The sequence below is a fragment of the Drosophila eugracilis genome, unplaced genomic scaffold, assembly GCF_018153835.1.
Source record: "Drosophila eugracilis isolate 14026-0451.02 unplaced genomic scaffold, ASM1815383v1 contig_90, whole genome shotgun sequence".
NCBI lineage: Eukaryota > Metazoa > Arthropoda > Insecta > Diptera > Drosophilidae > Drosophila > Drosophila eugracilis.
In genome coordinates, this window is record NW_024573812.1 from 4,463,248 (window position 1) to 4,480,162 (window position 16,915).

The following is a 16,915-nucleotide window of genomic DNA, read 5'->3' on the forward strand; positions in this document are numbered from 1 at the left end:
CGAAACCTACTACACAATCCCCTTCAGTCTAAGGACAACCCGAAATTCTTTTAAACAGTTTTAGGGTGACTAACTTGCCCTTGAAGACTAATTCGATAATAATAAGCACTTGTCAGGATATCGAGTAGAACCATCTCCTCTATCTAGTATTTAAATGGAAGGAATCAAGAACCAGCCATCAGTTCGAAGTTCAAATGGGTCACGAAGAGGAGCTGACACCGGAGGAAGTGGATCTGAAAGTATCGCCCTTTGTGGGTTCCCTTCGTCGCACTTGGAATGACTTTTGTTCCACCAGCAGTATCCATGGATTGAGATATACCCGCGATGAGGACACCAATAAAATTGTGCACCTGGTATGGCTGCTGATTTCGCTTGTGATGTTCATTTGTGCTGTTGTTATGGCGCACACCTTCTACATGGACTATCGCAGCAGTCCAACGCGAATGAACGTGGATAGTGATCACACGCCAGTCAATAATCTATACTTTCCACCAATCACTATTTGTCCAGATGTACTTTTTAATATGCAAAAGTCGGAGGCTTTCTTAAAAACTCTGTAAGCTAACATTATTATAAGGAATATAGGGGAATAATATTTTATTTTGCCAGACAACTACCGCCAGGAGCTGAGTTGAAAGGAATTCTTCGAAAACTTCACATTTTCTATGGTTTTATGTTAGACGATGAGCGATATTCTAAGGAGGATATTGATCAAATGGAATCTGTGCTTTCCTTGAACAATCTCACAATTCAACAATTTGTGGAACACCTACGTTGGGACTGTAATGAAATTCTATATCGCTGCCGATTTAATGGCAATATTTTGGATTGCTCAAAGATTTTTCAGTTATCGAAGACATTCTTTGGTCACTGTTGTTCGTTTAATTTGCGGCAGAAGGGGTTGGTTTTCAATTTCATCTTAAAATTATATTCAACAAGTTTTAATAACCGTTTTCTATATAGTCTTAACTTTACAGCCCAACGAGCTATAGGAGGTATGAAATATGGGCTTTCCCTAATTCTACGTTATAAAGATGACAGCTATGATCCGGTACAATCGTATTCTTACGGAGTAAAGCTGCTAATCCAGGAAGTTGATGCCTTTCCCAGTGCCCATGCTGCTGCTAAATTTATAGCCTTCAACACGGAGACTTTTGCTGCCCTCAGACCTCAGGAAACCTTTTGCTCTGCAGCTGTCAAGGCCTTAACCATTAAGGAAAGAAATTGTGTTTTTCAAAATGAGTTCCATTTGCGTTATTTTTCGAATTATGTTTATCCCAATTGCGAGCTAAACTGCAGAGTAACCAATATGGTCAAGTTCTGCGGCTGTCACACGTACTTCTTTGACTTTAATCGAACCACGGATCGAATTTGTACTTTCAGAGATATTCACTGTCTGGTGGATAATTTTGGTATGTTATTAAGTTAACAGAAGCTATTAAGAACTCAAAACTTTTCGTTCAGCTAATATAATTACAAGGAAAAAGAGCACCCAATGCTATTGCCCTCTAACCTGTGAACACTTTGACTATGATGTCCAGATATCCAATTTTCCTCTCGAACTAAACATGCCAGTTGCGGATAACTTCTAGTAAATATAAAACTTAATTTTAACATTTAAAGTTTAAATGACTAACTCCAATTTTAGCTCAGGAATAGCCAAAAACGATGGGATACTGCATGTCTTTATCAATTCCTTTAGCTATCGACGCTTAAGACGTGACTTGCTTTCTAATATGGTTACTTTGGTTTGTAAGTTGATTAAAAAAAATCCCAGACAACTCTTAACTTAATAAGTTAATTTCCAGCTAATCTTGGCAGTGCCTTTAGTCTCTTTATTGGCATGAGTATGCTCTCGGTGGTGGAGATAATCTACTATTTTTCGGTAATTCTGCGCAAAAACTATAATTTGGAATGTGAAACGCGCAACAAGATGCTTCGTAAGGGGCCAAAGTTTGCCTGGCCCAAAGCAAATGAGACTCATAATAAACAACCCAAATCATAATTCATAATTCAGAAATCGTAATCAGCACAGAGGCAGAATGCAAAAAATATGACCATAAATTAACGCAATAAAATTGAATTCAAACAGCAAATACATGTCAGTGAACCTGTTTATTTTCTTGTTTTTTCAGTCTAAAAATCTGTTTTTTGACAAAAACAATGCCAAGAAATGGTCAGAATATGGAGTGTAATACCTCGTTGAACTCGTAATTAAATTTCTAGTCGACTGGTGTTCACACCTAAAAATGTAATTTTTTTGCAAATTTTGATGATGTTACCCCTTTCCGAAAATACGAATTTCGGTCTGCCCTAATCTCTTCCCAAAAGTCTGTATTTTGATCATAAAACAGCGAATAATGGTCGGAATATGGAATGCCATATCTCGTTGAGTTTGAAATTGAATTTCCTGTACAACTCTATTCACACCTAAAACTGGTCATTTCTGGACACTTTTCACAAAAATTAATGATGTAACCCCTTATCAAAAATACGAAAAATGGGGAAAAAATCAAATTACCTGAATCCGACCGACAATGATAGAAATGTTAAGTTTGGGTCGTTAGCTACTCAAAACAGTCGTTCTTTTATCTGTATGTCTTGTTTTGGCCAATTTATGAACAAAAACCTAGAAAAATATTCCACATTTTGGTCATCATTCGTAATCCTGATTTTTCACACAATGCCAAAAAATGGTCAAAATATAGAATGAAATACCTCGTTAAACTCGTAATTAAATTTCTAATCTATTTACACCTCAAAATGTGCAATTTCATTTTTCACAAAAAATGTTGATGCAACCCCTTATCAGAAATTCAAAAAATGGGCAAAAAATTAAATTCCCAGAATCAGTCCGACAATGACTGAAATGGTAAGTTTGCATCGTTAGCTGTCCTGTTTTAACCAATTTATGAGTTAAAAATTCATTATTATATTAAAGTTATTTCAAAGCCAACCAACAACTAGAAAGGGTATCATAAGTATCAACAAAATCTTATCTCTATGCCTCATTATCTCCTGGGAAAGCCAATACGCCCGCGACTTGCGAATCTTTAACGCACTATCGCATATTGCCATAGGTCAGTCGATGGGCATTGTAAATCTACGCCAAATCGGGTGGCGACCATCTGCTAGTCGTAAATTGGACCCAAGCGAAGTGAATCCGCGATAAGATTGTCCGTGGGGTATAAAAGGGGAAATGCCTTTGGGGATTACTTACAGTTTACGGTCATGTTCAAGTTCGCTCTAGCTTTGACACTTTGCTTGGCGAGCAGCCTTTCGCTGGCCCAGCACAATCCCCATTGGTGGGGCAATCGCAACACCATCGTCCACTTGTTCGAATGGAAATGGACGGATATTGCACTGGAGTGTGAGAATTTCCTGGGACCTCGAGGATTCGCCGGAGTACAAGTTAGCCCTGTGAATGAGAATATAATTTCGTCGGGTCGTCCTTGGTGGGAGAGATACCAATCCATCTCCTACAAGCTTACCACTCGATCAGGAAATGAAGAGGAGTTCGGTGACATGGTCCGTCGTTGCAATGAAGTGGGGGTTCGTATCTACGTGGATGTGCTGCTGAATCATATGTCCGGCGATTTTGATGGAATCGCTGTGGGTACTGGCGGAACGGAGGCAGAACCAAGCAAGAAATCCTTTCCGGGTGTTCCCTACAGTTCCCTGGACTTCCATCCCACCTGTGAGATCACCGATTGGAACGATCGCTTCCAGGTACAACAGTGTGAGTTGGTTGGCCTCAAGGATCTTGACCAGAGCAACGATTGGGTGAGGGGCAAGCTGATTGAGTTCTTGGATCACCTTATTGAACTGGGTGTTGCCGGTTTCCGAGTGGATGCCGCCAAGCACATGGCTTCGGAGGATCTCGAGGTGAGTTTTTATGATGATCAGCCTATAGTATTGGTTACTTATGAAACCTTCTATGCAGTACATCTATGGCAGCCTGAGCAACCTGAACATCGATCACGGTTTCCCCCACAATTCCCGGCCCTTCATCTACCAGGAGGTGATCGACCATGGTCACGAAACCGTTTCCCGTGATGAATACAAAGATCTGGGTGCCGTCACCGAGTTCCGTTTCTCCGAGGAGATTGGTAACGCCTTCCGTGGCAACAATGCATTGAAGTGGCTGCAGAGCTGGGGCACTGGTTGGGGCTTCCTGCCCACCACTCAGGCCCTGACCTTTGTGGACAACCATGATAACCAAAGAGATGGAGGCTCCGTGCTGAACTACAAGTCCCCCCGGCAGTACAAAATGGCAACAGCCTTCCATTTGGCCTATCCCTATGGCATCAGTCGCGTGATGAGCTCGTTTGCCTTCGATGACCATGATACCCCACCGCCACAGGATGCACAGGAGAGGATTATTTCTCCCGAGTTCGATGAGGATGGAGCCTGCGTGAATGGCTGGATTTGCGAGCACCGTTGGCGTCAGATCTATGCCATGGTGGGCTTCAAGAATGCTGTCCGCGATACAGAGATGTCCGATTGGTGGGACAATGGTGACAATCAGATCTCCTTCTGTCGTGGCAACAAGGGCTTCCTGGCTGTGAACAACAACCTGTACGATCTGTCACAGGATCTGAACACCTGCCTGCCTGCCGGAACCTATTGTGATGTGATCTCTGGCAGTCTGATTAATGGTTCTTGTACCGGTAAATCAGTCACAGTAAACGATCATGGACACGGCTATATCCATATTGGATCCGATGACTTTGATGGTGTTTTGGCCCTGCATGTAGATGCCAAGGTTTAATTAAAGGTAACACAGAAATCTGGGCTTTATTTTTTGTCTCAAATTACAATAAAAACGAACGCACATAATGTATGGAGGTTTTAGCTCTAACTATTCGATATATGTATGTATGTATGAGCGGTAACAATAGCAGTAGAAATGCAAAGTAAGACATTTAACGCGATTCGATTTGAACTGGAACTTGACTTAGTCTAACAAATGCCACGACAACGACATCCTCTGAATGCAAAAACCCGGACAAAGGGTATACTAAATAACGTGGTATATATGCTGGAGCAAGGAATCTGGGCTAAATCCACATCCGATCCATCTGGAACACTGTAAACGTAAACTGGCTCTGCAAATAGAAGAAGTTGGCATTGTGAAATTGTAGTTGGGTGCTCTGTCCGAGATTCGAATCGCTACAAGTCACCATTATTACCACTCGACTACCTCTCACAAGCATTCAGAGGAGTAAAGGAAAATCGATTGAAAATATAACTGCGATCAAGCGATTTGGTCAGCGACTGTTGGTTAGTTTTCAAAACAAGCAACTACAAATCAAAATATCAACGTTTCTACTACTGGCATTCCGATTAGTTACGAGTGTAGAATCTTGAGTATCTGGATCGATGGATTCTCCCAGATCCAAGATGTCGGCTGGTGGCAATTGATGTGTGGTTATCATTACGTTTAGTTACCATTCAGATGGAATTAAATGCTCATGAAGCGTAATTACCTGTAAAATGCTGATATCTTTCTTCTTACGAGTAATTTGCTAAAAAGCCAACGTATCATTTATCTCTTACAATATTACATACGATGTATATACTTTGTAAATTATGATTCTGTAGATAATCCATTCTTAAATTTAGAATTTTACATAGAGGGTTTAATTTTTTAACTAACAAACACAGAGTCCAAAAATCTTGCTCAGAGTTTAACAATAAATATTAATTTGGTAATACAATTTTTATCCACCTCTAACTTTCTTTATTCTTTTTAAAGTTGATTCCTCTTTTTTCCTAAATTTTTATTTAGATTTAAGTACGGCCCCAAATCCAGCTTTAATATACAAACATGCGCATACCAGATGATATGCGCATCATTTTGCTCTGATCTTAGTCTTAGGATGTGAACTAGAAAAACTTTTCTGACCTCTTGCAATAGCAGCGCAGTTCGGTTAGATTTAAATTTGTAATAATCCTTAGGTTATTTTAGAATCATATATGTAATGTATATCGATTATATTATGCCATCAAAAATTTGTAATACTCGCGTTTGATAACGCATATAATTATAGCTATATAACAGGAACCACGTAAAAATGCACAAATACTTAGAATATTATCTCTTTCTGATTTCTGTTTCTGATTTCGGTTTCCACATTTAATTACACATTAATTACAACATCGAAGTGTGAACTCTTATGCACATGTATACATATAAACTTTTGATCTATTGTTTGTTTAAATAGTAGTCAGGTAAATCGTGGGAGGAATTATTGTTGCGCATAAGTTTGTTAATTATTTAGAATGTACATTTGATATAATCTAAGTTTAGCTGCCTAGCTGCCATTGGTTTTGGTTATAACCAACCATGGATCTAATGAGTGTTTGCTTCACAAAATCAGCAGAGATCATAAGTACCAGATATACCCGATAAGGCGGGATTAACTGGATCGACTGACTTCGGTGGGCCGAAGTTCATGCTTTTGGTAGAGCTTTTGAAACGGCCTAAAAACCAGAACCATTTTATAAAGTTTGATTACCGAATTGCCTGTAGTTCGGTGTCGTTCTTAATCCTAGAAGATTACGATTATAAGAGGTCCTATATATATATATAGATTCAACACTGAGATTGTCAAAAATATATGCGTATCGTAGAGATATCAAGAGATTGCCGCGAATGTTTCTAGTATTTTGAGGTTCAACTTGTTTGTTACCAGTGATGGGAAGTTGGGAGCTAGCTAAAAATGAAATTCATTATTCCTATAACCGACAAATCATGGTATTTTATGACTTTTCGTATATAAGCATACATTACAGGTACTTGAAATTCAATCATTTAGATTTAAGTTTTAATTCGGATTTTATAAGTTATGTTTATCTTATGTATATTGAACATTGAAAGGCTTCTTAATGGGTTTAGTTTGCTTCCCTAGCAATATGCTATTAGATTTAAAGGTTTTCGGCTTTAAATACCCAGCTTTTGATTTGATTTAATGTTTTTAATTACGGTTGTGATTATTGCATATTTTTGGAATATTATTATAATATCCCTTGTGGGGACATAAAAGGCAGTTATTGTTAAAACTAACTTTTGGAATTAAATTTAATCAACTTTCTGTGGATCGACAAATATTTTGATTTATATTTAACTATATTGCCCTTCGTGGTTATGTTTCCTATCTAAATTACCATTCCCATCACTGGTTGCCACCCACATTCCATTCCCTACTTCCCCCATTAGAAGCTTTTTCCCGCATCATGGATGCGCTTCCTGCGACTGTCGCGCCTTCTGTAACGATCTATAATCCTCGAGCGATGTCTTTCTGGGCACAACGCCTCTGGTGAACTGTCCACCTTCTTCATTACAATGCGGAATGTGAAGGTGTGCTTGGGCGAGGCGCTGGCCGCCCGTCGAGGAGACGGTGGCTCGAATTCACTGCCGCTGGAGAAGCCGCAAGAGGAGAGCGGTCCCACGGGATGAGGCAGGGGAACTGGTCCAACCGCAGCAGCGCCTGGAACTCTGGGTGTACCATTTGTATAGCCCGATGGCGTGGACATGGACCCGGTGGACAACTGCTGGGTTAGCACGGAACTGGGGCGCGGCTCGAAGATCGAGGCACATCTTTGATCCGTGCAAAGGAATGTGCGTACTTCCCGCTCCTCCTCGCCCTTTTGTCGGACTGTTAGGGGAAAATGTTTGCGACTCGGGTCACCATATGGACTCCTCTGGGGTTCCGGGGGATAGCCATAGCCATGGGGATAGGAGCCACTGGAATCGTAGCTATCCCTGGAGCTATAGTTCGAGGAGGTCTGCTGGGACAACGGACTACGTGCCCGGGAGAAGGCACTAAACTGGGAGACATGCAGCTGGCGGAAGTTCTCCGTGCGCTGTTTCTTGCTCATCGCCGGAAATGGAAGGCTGGGCGAACGACCTCCGCCCTCGGTGGGCGTGTAATCAAAGTGAGTCTCCAGCGAGGACTTGCGACCACCACAGGAGGAACCTGATCTTTGAAAGGTCTCCGCATCAACCAGCTCAATGGAGCTTTTTCTTAAGTCCACGGGTCTTCTGCCCTGACCTTTCTCATCGGTATCTACGATCTCAAAGCTAGAGGTCTGATCGTCATAGCTAGTGGACTGATACCTCGAAATGGAAACATCAAAGCTGGTGTCTCTGGAGGAATAAGGACAATCGAAACTAGATTCCCCGCGACTGGACTTGCTCCATTTGCTCTCCACTAGCTCAAAGCTATCGCCCCCGGAATCCAGACGTTGGAGATTAATCAGATCAGTTTCCGTGTCCACTCCGGGACTGCGAAGCTGTTCGAGAAATGGGGAACGCGGTGGATCGAAGGAGGAGCGTCGTGACGGCGGCTCAAACTCGATGGTAGGACACTGCAGCGGCTTCTTAACGGGCTCAGACGCCGCCAAAGCTGCGGCTTCAGCTTGGGCGATGGCCAGATCCCCATCTTCGGTCTCCCGCCGCAGTGCCTGCAGATTCACATAAATTGGTTCTGGGGCGTAGGCCTTCAAGATCTCTACCAGTTCTGCGCGCATTTCATCGGGTATCATTAAATCATTGGAATCTGATTCTCTTTCCTCGCTAATACGCGGCTCAATGGGTTCCCGGCTCTCCGATCGTCGGGTAAAATGATGCACTGCAGCAGCCCCGCCCTCTCCGTTGAGTGCGACTACTTTTAGCGAATTGGTGACCTCTTCAACGAACTGGGCCATGGCTGCATCGGTTTGTTCCACCTCCGTTTCGGCTTCCGCTTCCTTTTCGGTGTCCTCCTCCTTCTCGGCCTCGGGTTCTTGCAATTCACGGAGTCTCTCATGCTTGATATAGGACTCACCTACCTTCTCGAAGTGGACATTGGCCAGCTCGAAGGGCAGTTCGTCCGATGCTCCACCTACCTGTTGCTCCGTGTTGACCTGACTCAGATCCGCACTGGGTCTCTTGGATCCGGAGGCTGAACTCTGCTTTTGTTTCTCCTTCTCGTCGTCGTCGCGTTTCGTCGATCTCCTTAGCCTCAGAGACATCTTGGCGTAGTGGGTGAACTTCTGGGATATCTTCGGCTCAAAGCCCACCTCGGACATTTGCTTTTGAACAGCACTCTTGGCAGCTGTTGAAGAAGCCGCTGGACTGGCTGAGAATGTACTCTGCCGGATCAAGGGACCACCGGAAGAACCGGATTCCGCTCGCGTAAAGGCATTGGCAAATCGGTTGGTTCGGCTACTTAGATGTTTCGATGGTTTCCTCACAAAGGCCAGAATCTCACGCATCACACTCTTCTTCTCCTGCGGCTGGGCTGCCTCCTTTTCCTTCTCCTTCTCCTTTTCCCGGGCAGCTGCCTCAGCCGCCTCTCTTTCGCGTTCTGCGCTTTTGTAAGTCTCGGCGGGATTAGAGACTGTTATTGGTGGTATCGGACCCATTGGAGAGCGTTTCTCGCTGGCAAAATATATGGGTGTGAAGAGGCTGATCGATGGCCGCTTAAGACCAACGAATCCTGCCTCTTCCGGCTCAGTCGCCATGTCCTGGACATGAACTGTCGATGTGGGACTTCTGCGAGTGCTAGGTAATCCAAATTGGCAACCGAAATCTGTGGGAGCCACTGCACCCAATGGCGAACGGCGTTCCTGTGTGTGCACACTGAATGTGGGACTACTTCTCCGAGGCTCTCCAGTGGGACTTCTAAGTGTGGGACTGGTCATCGGATCATTTGGTGACCTCAATCCACTGCCTGGGAAGAGCGGACTTCGACGTCCTTGTGGACTGCGATCGTTGAGACCCACAGGACTACGCCGACCTTGGTTACCCAGAGATATGGAAAGCTGTCCACTGTTCTTTCGTCGATTCGAGGCACGCAAAGTTCCCTGGCGTGATAGCGACGTGGGCGTCTTCTGGGAACTGCTGCCCGGACTTTTAGACTCTGGAACTGGCATTACCGGACTCTTCGGTGTCAAGGGGCTGCGCTTCTTCTCGCCATTGCCGGAGGACAGCGAGGTATTCAGGGTGAGATTTGGGGCATTATTAGGACTCCGCCGTTCCGAGGGACTGCGTCGCGTGCGGAAGGACTGCGATTTGGCCTTTCGGATCTTGGGCAACGACTGGTGGTGGTGACGGTGGCGATGGTGCTGCTGCTGGGACGACGAGGAGGAGGAGGGGCCGTTCAACTTATGTTAGTTGCTGTGGTGCGGACCACTCGTCGGGTCGCTGCTGCCGCTGGAGCTGAGGGTGGTGTTCGATCCATACGGATCCAGGGAGCTCTGGACCGACATCGAACGACCCTGATTCTGACGGGCACGCCTCACTCGGCTAGAGTTGGGAGACAGCTTTCCGGGGTCGATGCTTTCTGGGTCTGCCTGCAATTTGTAGAATCAGACATAAAGGGGACAACAGGATGGATGGACGGAATGGAGCGCATGGGTGGCGGTGGCGGTTGGTTGGATGGTTGGATGGACGGAGAGAAAGACAGGCGGACAGATAGATGGACAGATGATGGAATGAGTGACTGAGTTAAACACCAAGGAAGCAGCGCAAAGCAATCGAGAAGCACAATGCAACCCACCTGGTAAGCCAAAGCGTTCATGATGATCGCATATGGAACGAGATTCAGCGGATGGATTTCCCGCATCAGCACATTAGCAGGAATCTTGTGGAACTGGATGTACTCGCAGAATGTCCCCAGAATCTCCTTAATGTCAATGTTCTATACGATAGAGATATAGATTAGGGACAGATCTTCAAAGGAAATATTATAAAACTAACTCCTTACCGGATTGTTATCGTAATACTTCTTGCTCCACATCAGTGCCGCCTGGAACTTTGTGAACTCATCGGCGCGCAGCTCCTCCCTGGCCAAAATCAGGCGAACCACATGCTGTGGCAGCAGGGTGAAGCTGCCCAGGTTGAGGACCTCAGTTCCATGTTCATCTACAAACTCCAAAACCTTTTGCACCAAGGTCTTCGTGCACTTGTACTGGATATAACGCTCTGCGGAGGCCAAAAGGGCGCAAACAGTGTCCACATTGATGCAGCACTGCACAAATCCTGCACAGGCGCGACGCAGTTCCTCAAGGCCATAATAATCAGCAGCATTCATGACACCTGAAATCAGATTACACCTTAAGTCTATATATTCATTATTTTTAGTATTCTTTCTTACCCAGCAGAGTCCGAGGCTGCAGGGTGACACAGCCCGTGTGGATATACTCGATCAGTTGGCGGAACACATCCGGTTCGAACTCCTCAATGATCAGTGTCTGATGCTGCTGACCTGAGGGCTAAATTTACAAAAAGTCAGCATTGGTAAAAAGAATTATAGTTCATTACGTAAGCTAACAGCAAATTAACCACTTGGCTTGCAGAGACAGGTGCAGAGGTTATAATTTTTTATAGGCATTCCAATTGTGAGGCAACCCAGAACTAAGTTATTCAGATTTTTGGTTTTTTAATAAGAAAAGTTAAAGACAGTTATTAGAGAGTTACAGACAGTGTTTTAAAAGTTTTTCCAGAACAAGTTTAGAAGAAAACAGGTTAAGTTTTAAGGATACATAAACTCTAGATACAAGAACTATGAAAATTAACTAGGAATCATTCAGGGAAGTAATAGAGTTAAACTAGTTTCTTAACCGCATTCACCATTCAAGGCAACAATTTCTTTAAGACATTTTGTTAAGTGCACACTCAGTAAGACAACTAATTTGGCCAATAACAATACGCATACTAATAGTTTTTACAAGGAAAAGGGAGTAGCTTCGAAAGTCCGAAGTTCCTAATGTCCTTGCAAAGGTTTTAATCATAAAAAATGAAATTTTTATTGTTTCTTTGTATTAAAAAATGCAAAAATAAAGTAAAAAGAAGTTATTATAATGATACTCTCTGCAAGGACATCAAAGGACTTCCATCAATTACGACACCCACACAGTTACAGTTACAGTTACAGAGCGACACAGCTACAGTTACACATACACGCACAGAGGCAGTACGAGTATTTTTGATGCTTGGTTACCTCGGGTATCGGAGCTAATTGTTGGGTGAAACCGGTTCTCTATGATTACGGATATGGGTTGCGGGATAACGAGTACGATGAGGAATGGTGGTTGTCACAACAGAGAAGGCACGAGAACATTGATATCAGTTAAATGGCTTTTGCTGGCACTCACGACGTATTTAAAAACACACACAAAAGAGAAGGAAGGTATGGCTATGAACTGAACTCAACTGAATTGAAATGAACTGAAAAAGGTTGATACGAAAATAGACCCAATGATGCAGAACCCACATGGCAAAATGCAAAATCACACCGGCACTCATACACCCAGGCACACACATACACACACACACACCGTACACATCACATACGATATTCCCCCCCGATTAGGTAATCGATTATGGATGAATATAGAACACATCTGCGAATACGAACCTGTTGTGCGGCATTCTGCAAATTGAGCAGGGGCTCCGAAGAGCGTTTCAGGAAGAGGCGCAGCTTGTTCTCTTTGGTGGAGGTCTCCCTTTTCCGCTGCGGCGAGGGGGCAGCATAGAGCATCTTGGCAAACACCCGGGAACGGGATGCCAGAACAGCCTATATAGGTAAATATTAAGAATCATCAGTTAAGTTTTATTTCTTAAGATATTATATTTTAAAGTTTAAAGACTTGTATTTATACTCGTAGGTCGGAAACATCATAAAAATTTCAAAATTTTACTAGCAGTGTATGAAGTTATTCAGCTCTGGGATTATTCAAAGGGCAGACGCATTCTTTGCAATTCAATGGGGTCAATTATGTAGAGGACCAGAGTGGCGATTACGCAGTGACCTGATTTAAAAGCCCATCCCCAGAGAATACAAGAGTACACTTTAGAAAAATGCGAGTGCAAAGCACAAGACAAACCTTTACGGCGCAGACGGGCTCACGGGTGTCCCCCACCAGGAACGTTACGTCACACAGCTCGGGCATAGAGGCCAGGAACTTCATGTCCTCCGCCAGGCCCGTCTTGTTCTCGAACGTCGAGAGGTCCGGCTCTGCGTCAGCCATGCCGGGTAGAATCAATGCCTCGGGCATCTGGGTTTACTGCAATCGTGGATATTAAATAATAACAATAATAAAGTTAGAAAATATCTTTCTAAGAAGATCAATTCAATCTTAATGTAAAATTTTTAGAAAATTATTAAAAATTTCTATATATTAAAAGACTTTTTACCATGCATTTATATTTTGAAAAGTTAGAAATAGATTTTGTGCGAATTTAGTAGTAAAAAAATATCCTGCTTGTCTGTAATAGATCTTGAACTAACTTTCTTTCTTTATTCAAGGTGAATTTTTGGGATAATAAGTAAGTTAACCTTACTCGCTCTCTATACGAGTATATATATATATGTATATAGTGGTCATCTAAACTTTCTGTTCGAAACTAAGACTTCTCTTCCTTCCAAACCAAAACTCAATTCCCTGTTCAAGGCGACATTTTATGCCATGGCAATACGAGCTCAATGGAAATTTCTATAAATAAGTTTTTGCTATTATCCTGGGTGATGGAGCACAAAGCCCGGCATTGAGCCGTTGAGATCTGCTGGTAATTAAATTGTAATTCACTTCAACTTTTAGCCTCACAGAAATTGACTTACCGCAGGCACGCGTCTGCGCCTGCCAAGCCCCACATCCATGCCAATATTCTGCCCTTCCCCTTCCTCAGAAACCAAGCTTAAAACCACTTTAATCCCCGCAAGACCCTACAGAAACCTCTACAGCCTCCGATTCTGTCCTTGAACATGGCTAAATGACAACTAAATTACAATTACCATAAAGACAGTGGATGAGAAAAGAAGGGCAAAAGGTAAAAAGGTAAAAAGGCAACCTCAAATGGCAACAGACAAGGTCCTGCCGCAATCGGCTACGCACAAAACAACAACAAATATCAACGAGTGGGCGTGGCAGCAGCCTTGCTGTTGGCGTTGGGTGGTAGTTGCAAGGTGAATGGGTGAGTTGCTCGACTGATTTTCACTCTAGACAATGGAGAAAATTCACTGCATACTTTGGGACGAGTTTACGACGTTACACGGTAAAATGAGCATGCATTGGAAATTGGAAAAGTTTTGTCCGAGCGGTGGAAAAAGAAGTTGCATTTACCTGTTTGCTTATTATCAAATATCGATCAAATAAAATTACTTCGAAAGTTTTCTAATCATATAACTCACCCTCAAACTTACCTGTTGCAGTGTGAATTCGATTTCTGGCCCCTCTCCCTCAGATATTTTCTTTCTTTTATATTAAACGTCTTCTTCTTATTTTACACATACATCTTTCTTTTTTTTTTTAGTTTATTAATGTTTTCAGCAACGGATTGCTGAAATCCGTTTGCTAACTTAATATTAAATCATTTCGACTGCAATTCCAAAAAAAGGTGAGCAAAGTAGGAAAAATCGTATACAAAAACCATTGCGCCAAGACAATATTTAAAACAATACATATTTACAAAAAAGTGATTTGGTAAAATTGAATAAAAACTCTCGTGTTTTTCGGTACAATTTACAGCATGCTAAAAAATTGAAGGTTAAAAAGGGTTTGTGGGCGGAGGGGTGTTGGATACCAAAATTGTGCTGTGTATAAGTGTGTGCCAAAAAACAAAAAAAAAAAAGAAAAATGAAAATGAAAAAAAGTAAGAAAATGTTGTATGTGCCACGCATAAATCAAAAAGAGAGAGTAAAAGAGAAAGTTGAGAAGGAGATAGAAGATGTGGACTTAGGGGGGGGGTAAAATTTGATTGGATTTCGGTTAACGTGTGGAAAATTTGTTGAAACTTTCGCAGCTGGGGGTTTTCCACTAACTTTTTTCCAGCCAAGTTGTGCGCCAAATGCGAAAAATACCGAGCTGTCCGATTTCCGGGTCGCTGGGGCGTCTCACTTTCACTTTTCTCCAAGGATGGTAATGTGAGTGTGAGTGTGTGTATGTGTGATGAAGTGAGCTTGTATGCTTTGTGTGTGCGTGTGTGCTGGTGAGGCAACCAAGGCAACAGAAGCGACACTGAACACAATCACTCGTCCTTGCACTCCTTACACAAAACTCCGCGACAAGTGCGAAAAATCGTTTTGCTACAAAAATTTTCTATTCGCAAAAAACAACAAGTGCTGTGTGCTAAAAGCTTTATGGCCAATAACTATGTTTTTTTCTCTACTCAGACATTTGGCCAGCACGCACACTCACAACCACCCACACAGAAAGCAGAAGCGTTAGCTGGACGAGAAATGAACCGTTTTGCACGAGGCACAGCAGCGTTCTGGCCGAAATACTGGTGTCTACATCTGAGGAGGAGTCCTTTTCGTGACCACAGCACCACAGCGCATGTGCCTCGTCAATCGATCCGCTTCGGTGGTGCTAGTGCTGGTTTTTGTGTTGGTAGTGGTGGTGGTGGTGTCCTCTGATATCCTGGCCAGCGCAACGTGGCCCACAGCCACTTGTTTGAATCATCGCGTGTTTATCTCGACAATGCGCATGCTCCTCCAAACATAAACAATGTCCAAGCCCAATAAATGACAGCTAACCACTGACAGTTGACAGTTGGCCAAACGCGTCCACTTGACATGCGCTCCGCAGGCGCCTTTCGCCACCAGACAGCCGCCCAGGGTTTCCGTTTTCGGTAAGCGGTGGCAACTCTTGAAACACTTGAAAAAAAAAAACCAACCACCACCAAAGGATCAGCTTAACTGCAGGGAACTTCAAGTGGAATCCTTGGAAATTAATCAGAAAAAAAAACTTTTCTTCTTTTGGCTTTGAGAATATATTTTAAAACCAGTTTAATATAATATAAAAATATAATATAATAATATAATATAATGTAATAATTATAAGCTTTACATTTTATCAAAAAATTTTATCAAACAATTTGCAAAGTTTAGTTTTTGTATTTTTTTTTGAAGCTATGACGTCTCATTTTCTAATTTTAATTAAATTTTATTATTTTGTGTTTGCTTTTTATATAGCAAAATTAATTGATTTATTGCGTGTTTTTATGGAAAATTATCTTCTGTTTATTTTTATTTTTATTTAAATTAGATTGTCCAATTGGCAAATAAAATAAAGTTTATCTTGACAATAAAATGTATTCATAGCTTTACTGTACACATAAACGCAATTCAAATTTGTATCGATTGGATTCCTATTTAATGCCCACTTTAAAAACGCTGGTTTTCCGGATGCAGCCGATAAAAAATCTTGTTGATTAGCTAGTTTGTTAATACCAAGCCAGTAAACGTGATAATTGTCAAGTTTCTCATCGATCGCATCAAGCTCCTCATTATTTTGAAAAGCCGCAAGGTAGCCTTTCTTTTCACGACAAAAACTATCGGCATCAGTCCAGTTTAACATTATATTTCGTTCGATATAAAAATATCTTGTTCCAATAAGCTCAAAATCTCCTATTCTAGCAGGTAAAATCTCAGTTTTTTCTGGGTTCTTCATTTTATACTCTCGAATTTCGTTTAATATCCTAATTGTTTCATTTTGAAAATTGTCTTGATTTTCCTTATGTGTTTCAAGTTGTCGTCCAAGATTAGCAATGTGTTCATAGATTGGACGAAGTGCTGAAAGACAAAATGCTCCGCACTGATTCGGTGCATCCGTCAGAATACACTGGGTATTAGTATTATCCTGAGACTTGACCATTCCGTTGAGGTTGCAGGCGAAAAACGCGAGTACAAAATACGATTTTAGTTTCAGCATTTTACAGTTCTAGATCCACGACGAGCGAAAGTCTGAGATGAACTGAATATAAATTTATTTCCAAATAATATAATTAGTTTCGGGGCGTAAATCCAAATACCCAAATTTTGGGGGGCGTTCTTGGCATTTGGGTAGGGGGACCAGAGTAGGCGGAAGCTGGAATCTAACTAAATTATCTAACACAATTTTTTTTTTTAACAGAAACTACTTTTAA

General features: G+C 42.3%; 3 protein-coding genes across 11 annotated transcripts; 2 read left to right on the forward strand and 1 right to left on the reverse strand.

Annotated features, from left to right (window-relative positions):
* Nucleotides 1-194: 194 nt before the first annotated feature.
* LOC108112449 (sodium channel protein Nach) lies at nt 195-2,005 on the forward strand. Of its 2 annotated transcripts, XM_017222295.1 has the most exons (6): nt 195-556; nt 610-900; nt 964-1,412; nt 1,465-1,591; nt 1,649-1,752; nt 1,809-2,005. In XM_017222295.1, the coding sequence occupies exons 1-6, from the start codon at nt 195-197 to the stop codon at nt 2,003-2,005; spliced, it is 1,530 nt and encodes a 509-aa protein (XP_017077784.1). The 2 variants fall into 2 exon arrangements, with proteins under 2 accessions (XP_017077784.1, XP_041675660.1); XM_041819726.1 differs by having other exon boundaries at nt 610-1,412.
* Nucleotides 2,006-3,231: 1,226 nt separating this feature from the next.
* On the forward strand, nt 3,232-4,839 carry LOC108112904 (alpha-amylase-related protein). Its single transcript, XM_017223262.1, has 2 exons — nt 3,232-3,885; nt 3,944-4,839. Exons 1-2 carry the CDS (start codon nt 3,232-3,234, stop codon nt 4,769-4,771), a joined length of 1,482 nt encoding a protein of 493 aa, XP_017078751.1. The 3' UTR covers nt 4,772-4,839.
* Nucleotides 4,840-4,927: 88 nt separating this feature from the next.
* Nucleotides 4,928-15,248, reverse strand: LOC108112905 (serine-enriched protein). 8 transcript variants are annotated; one of them, XM_017223272.2, is made up of 9 exons: nt 14,193-15,248; nt 12,877-13,056; nt 12,408-12,566; nt 11,991-12,029; nt 11,145-11,262; nt 10,755-11,086; nt 10,548-10,688; nt 10,291-10,341; nt 4,928-10,116 (listed from the first exon to the last, which is right to left on the reverse strand). In XM_017223272.2, exons 2-9 carry the CDS (start codon nt 13,045-13,047, stop codon nt 7,219-7,221), a joined length of 3,909 nt encoding a protein of 1,302 aa, XP_017078761.1. In that variant the 5' UTR covers nt 13,048-13,056; nt 14,193-15,248; the 3' UTR covers nt 4,928-7,218. The 8 variants fall into 8 exon arrangements, with proteins under 8 accessions (XP_017078761.1, XP_017078755.1, XP_017078753.1 ...); XM_017223266.2 differs by having other exon boundaries at nt 10,051-10,341; nt 14,193-14,368; nt 15,040-15,248; XM_017223264.2 differs by having other exon boundaries at nt 10,051-10,341; nt 14,193-14,368; nt 14,811-15,248.
* Between the last annotated feature and the right edge of the window lie 1,667 nt (nt 15,249-16,915).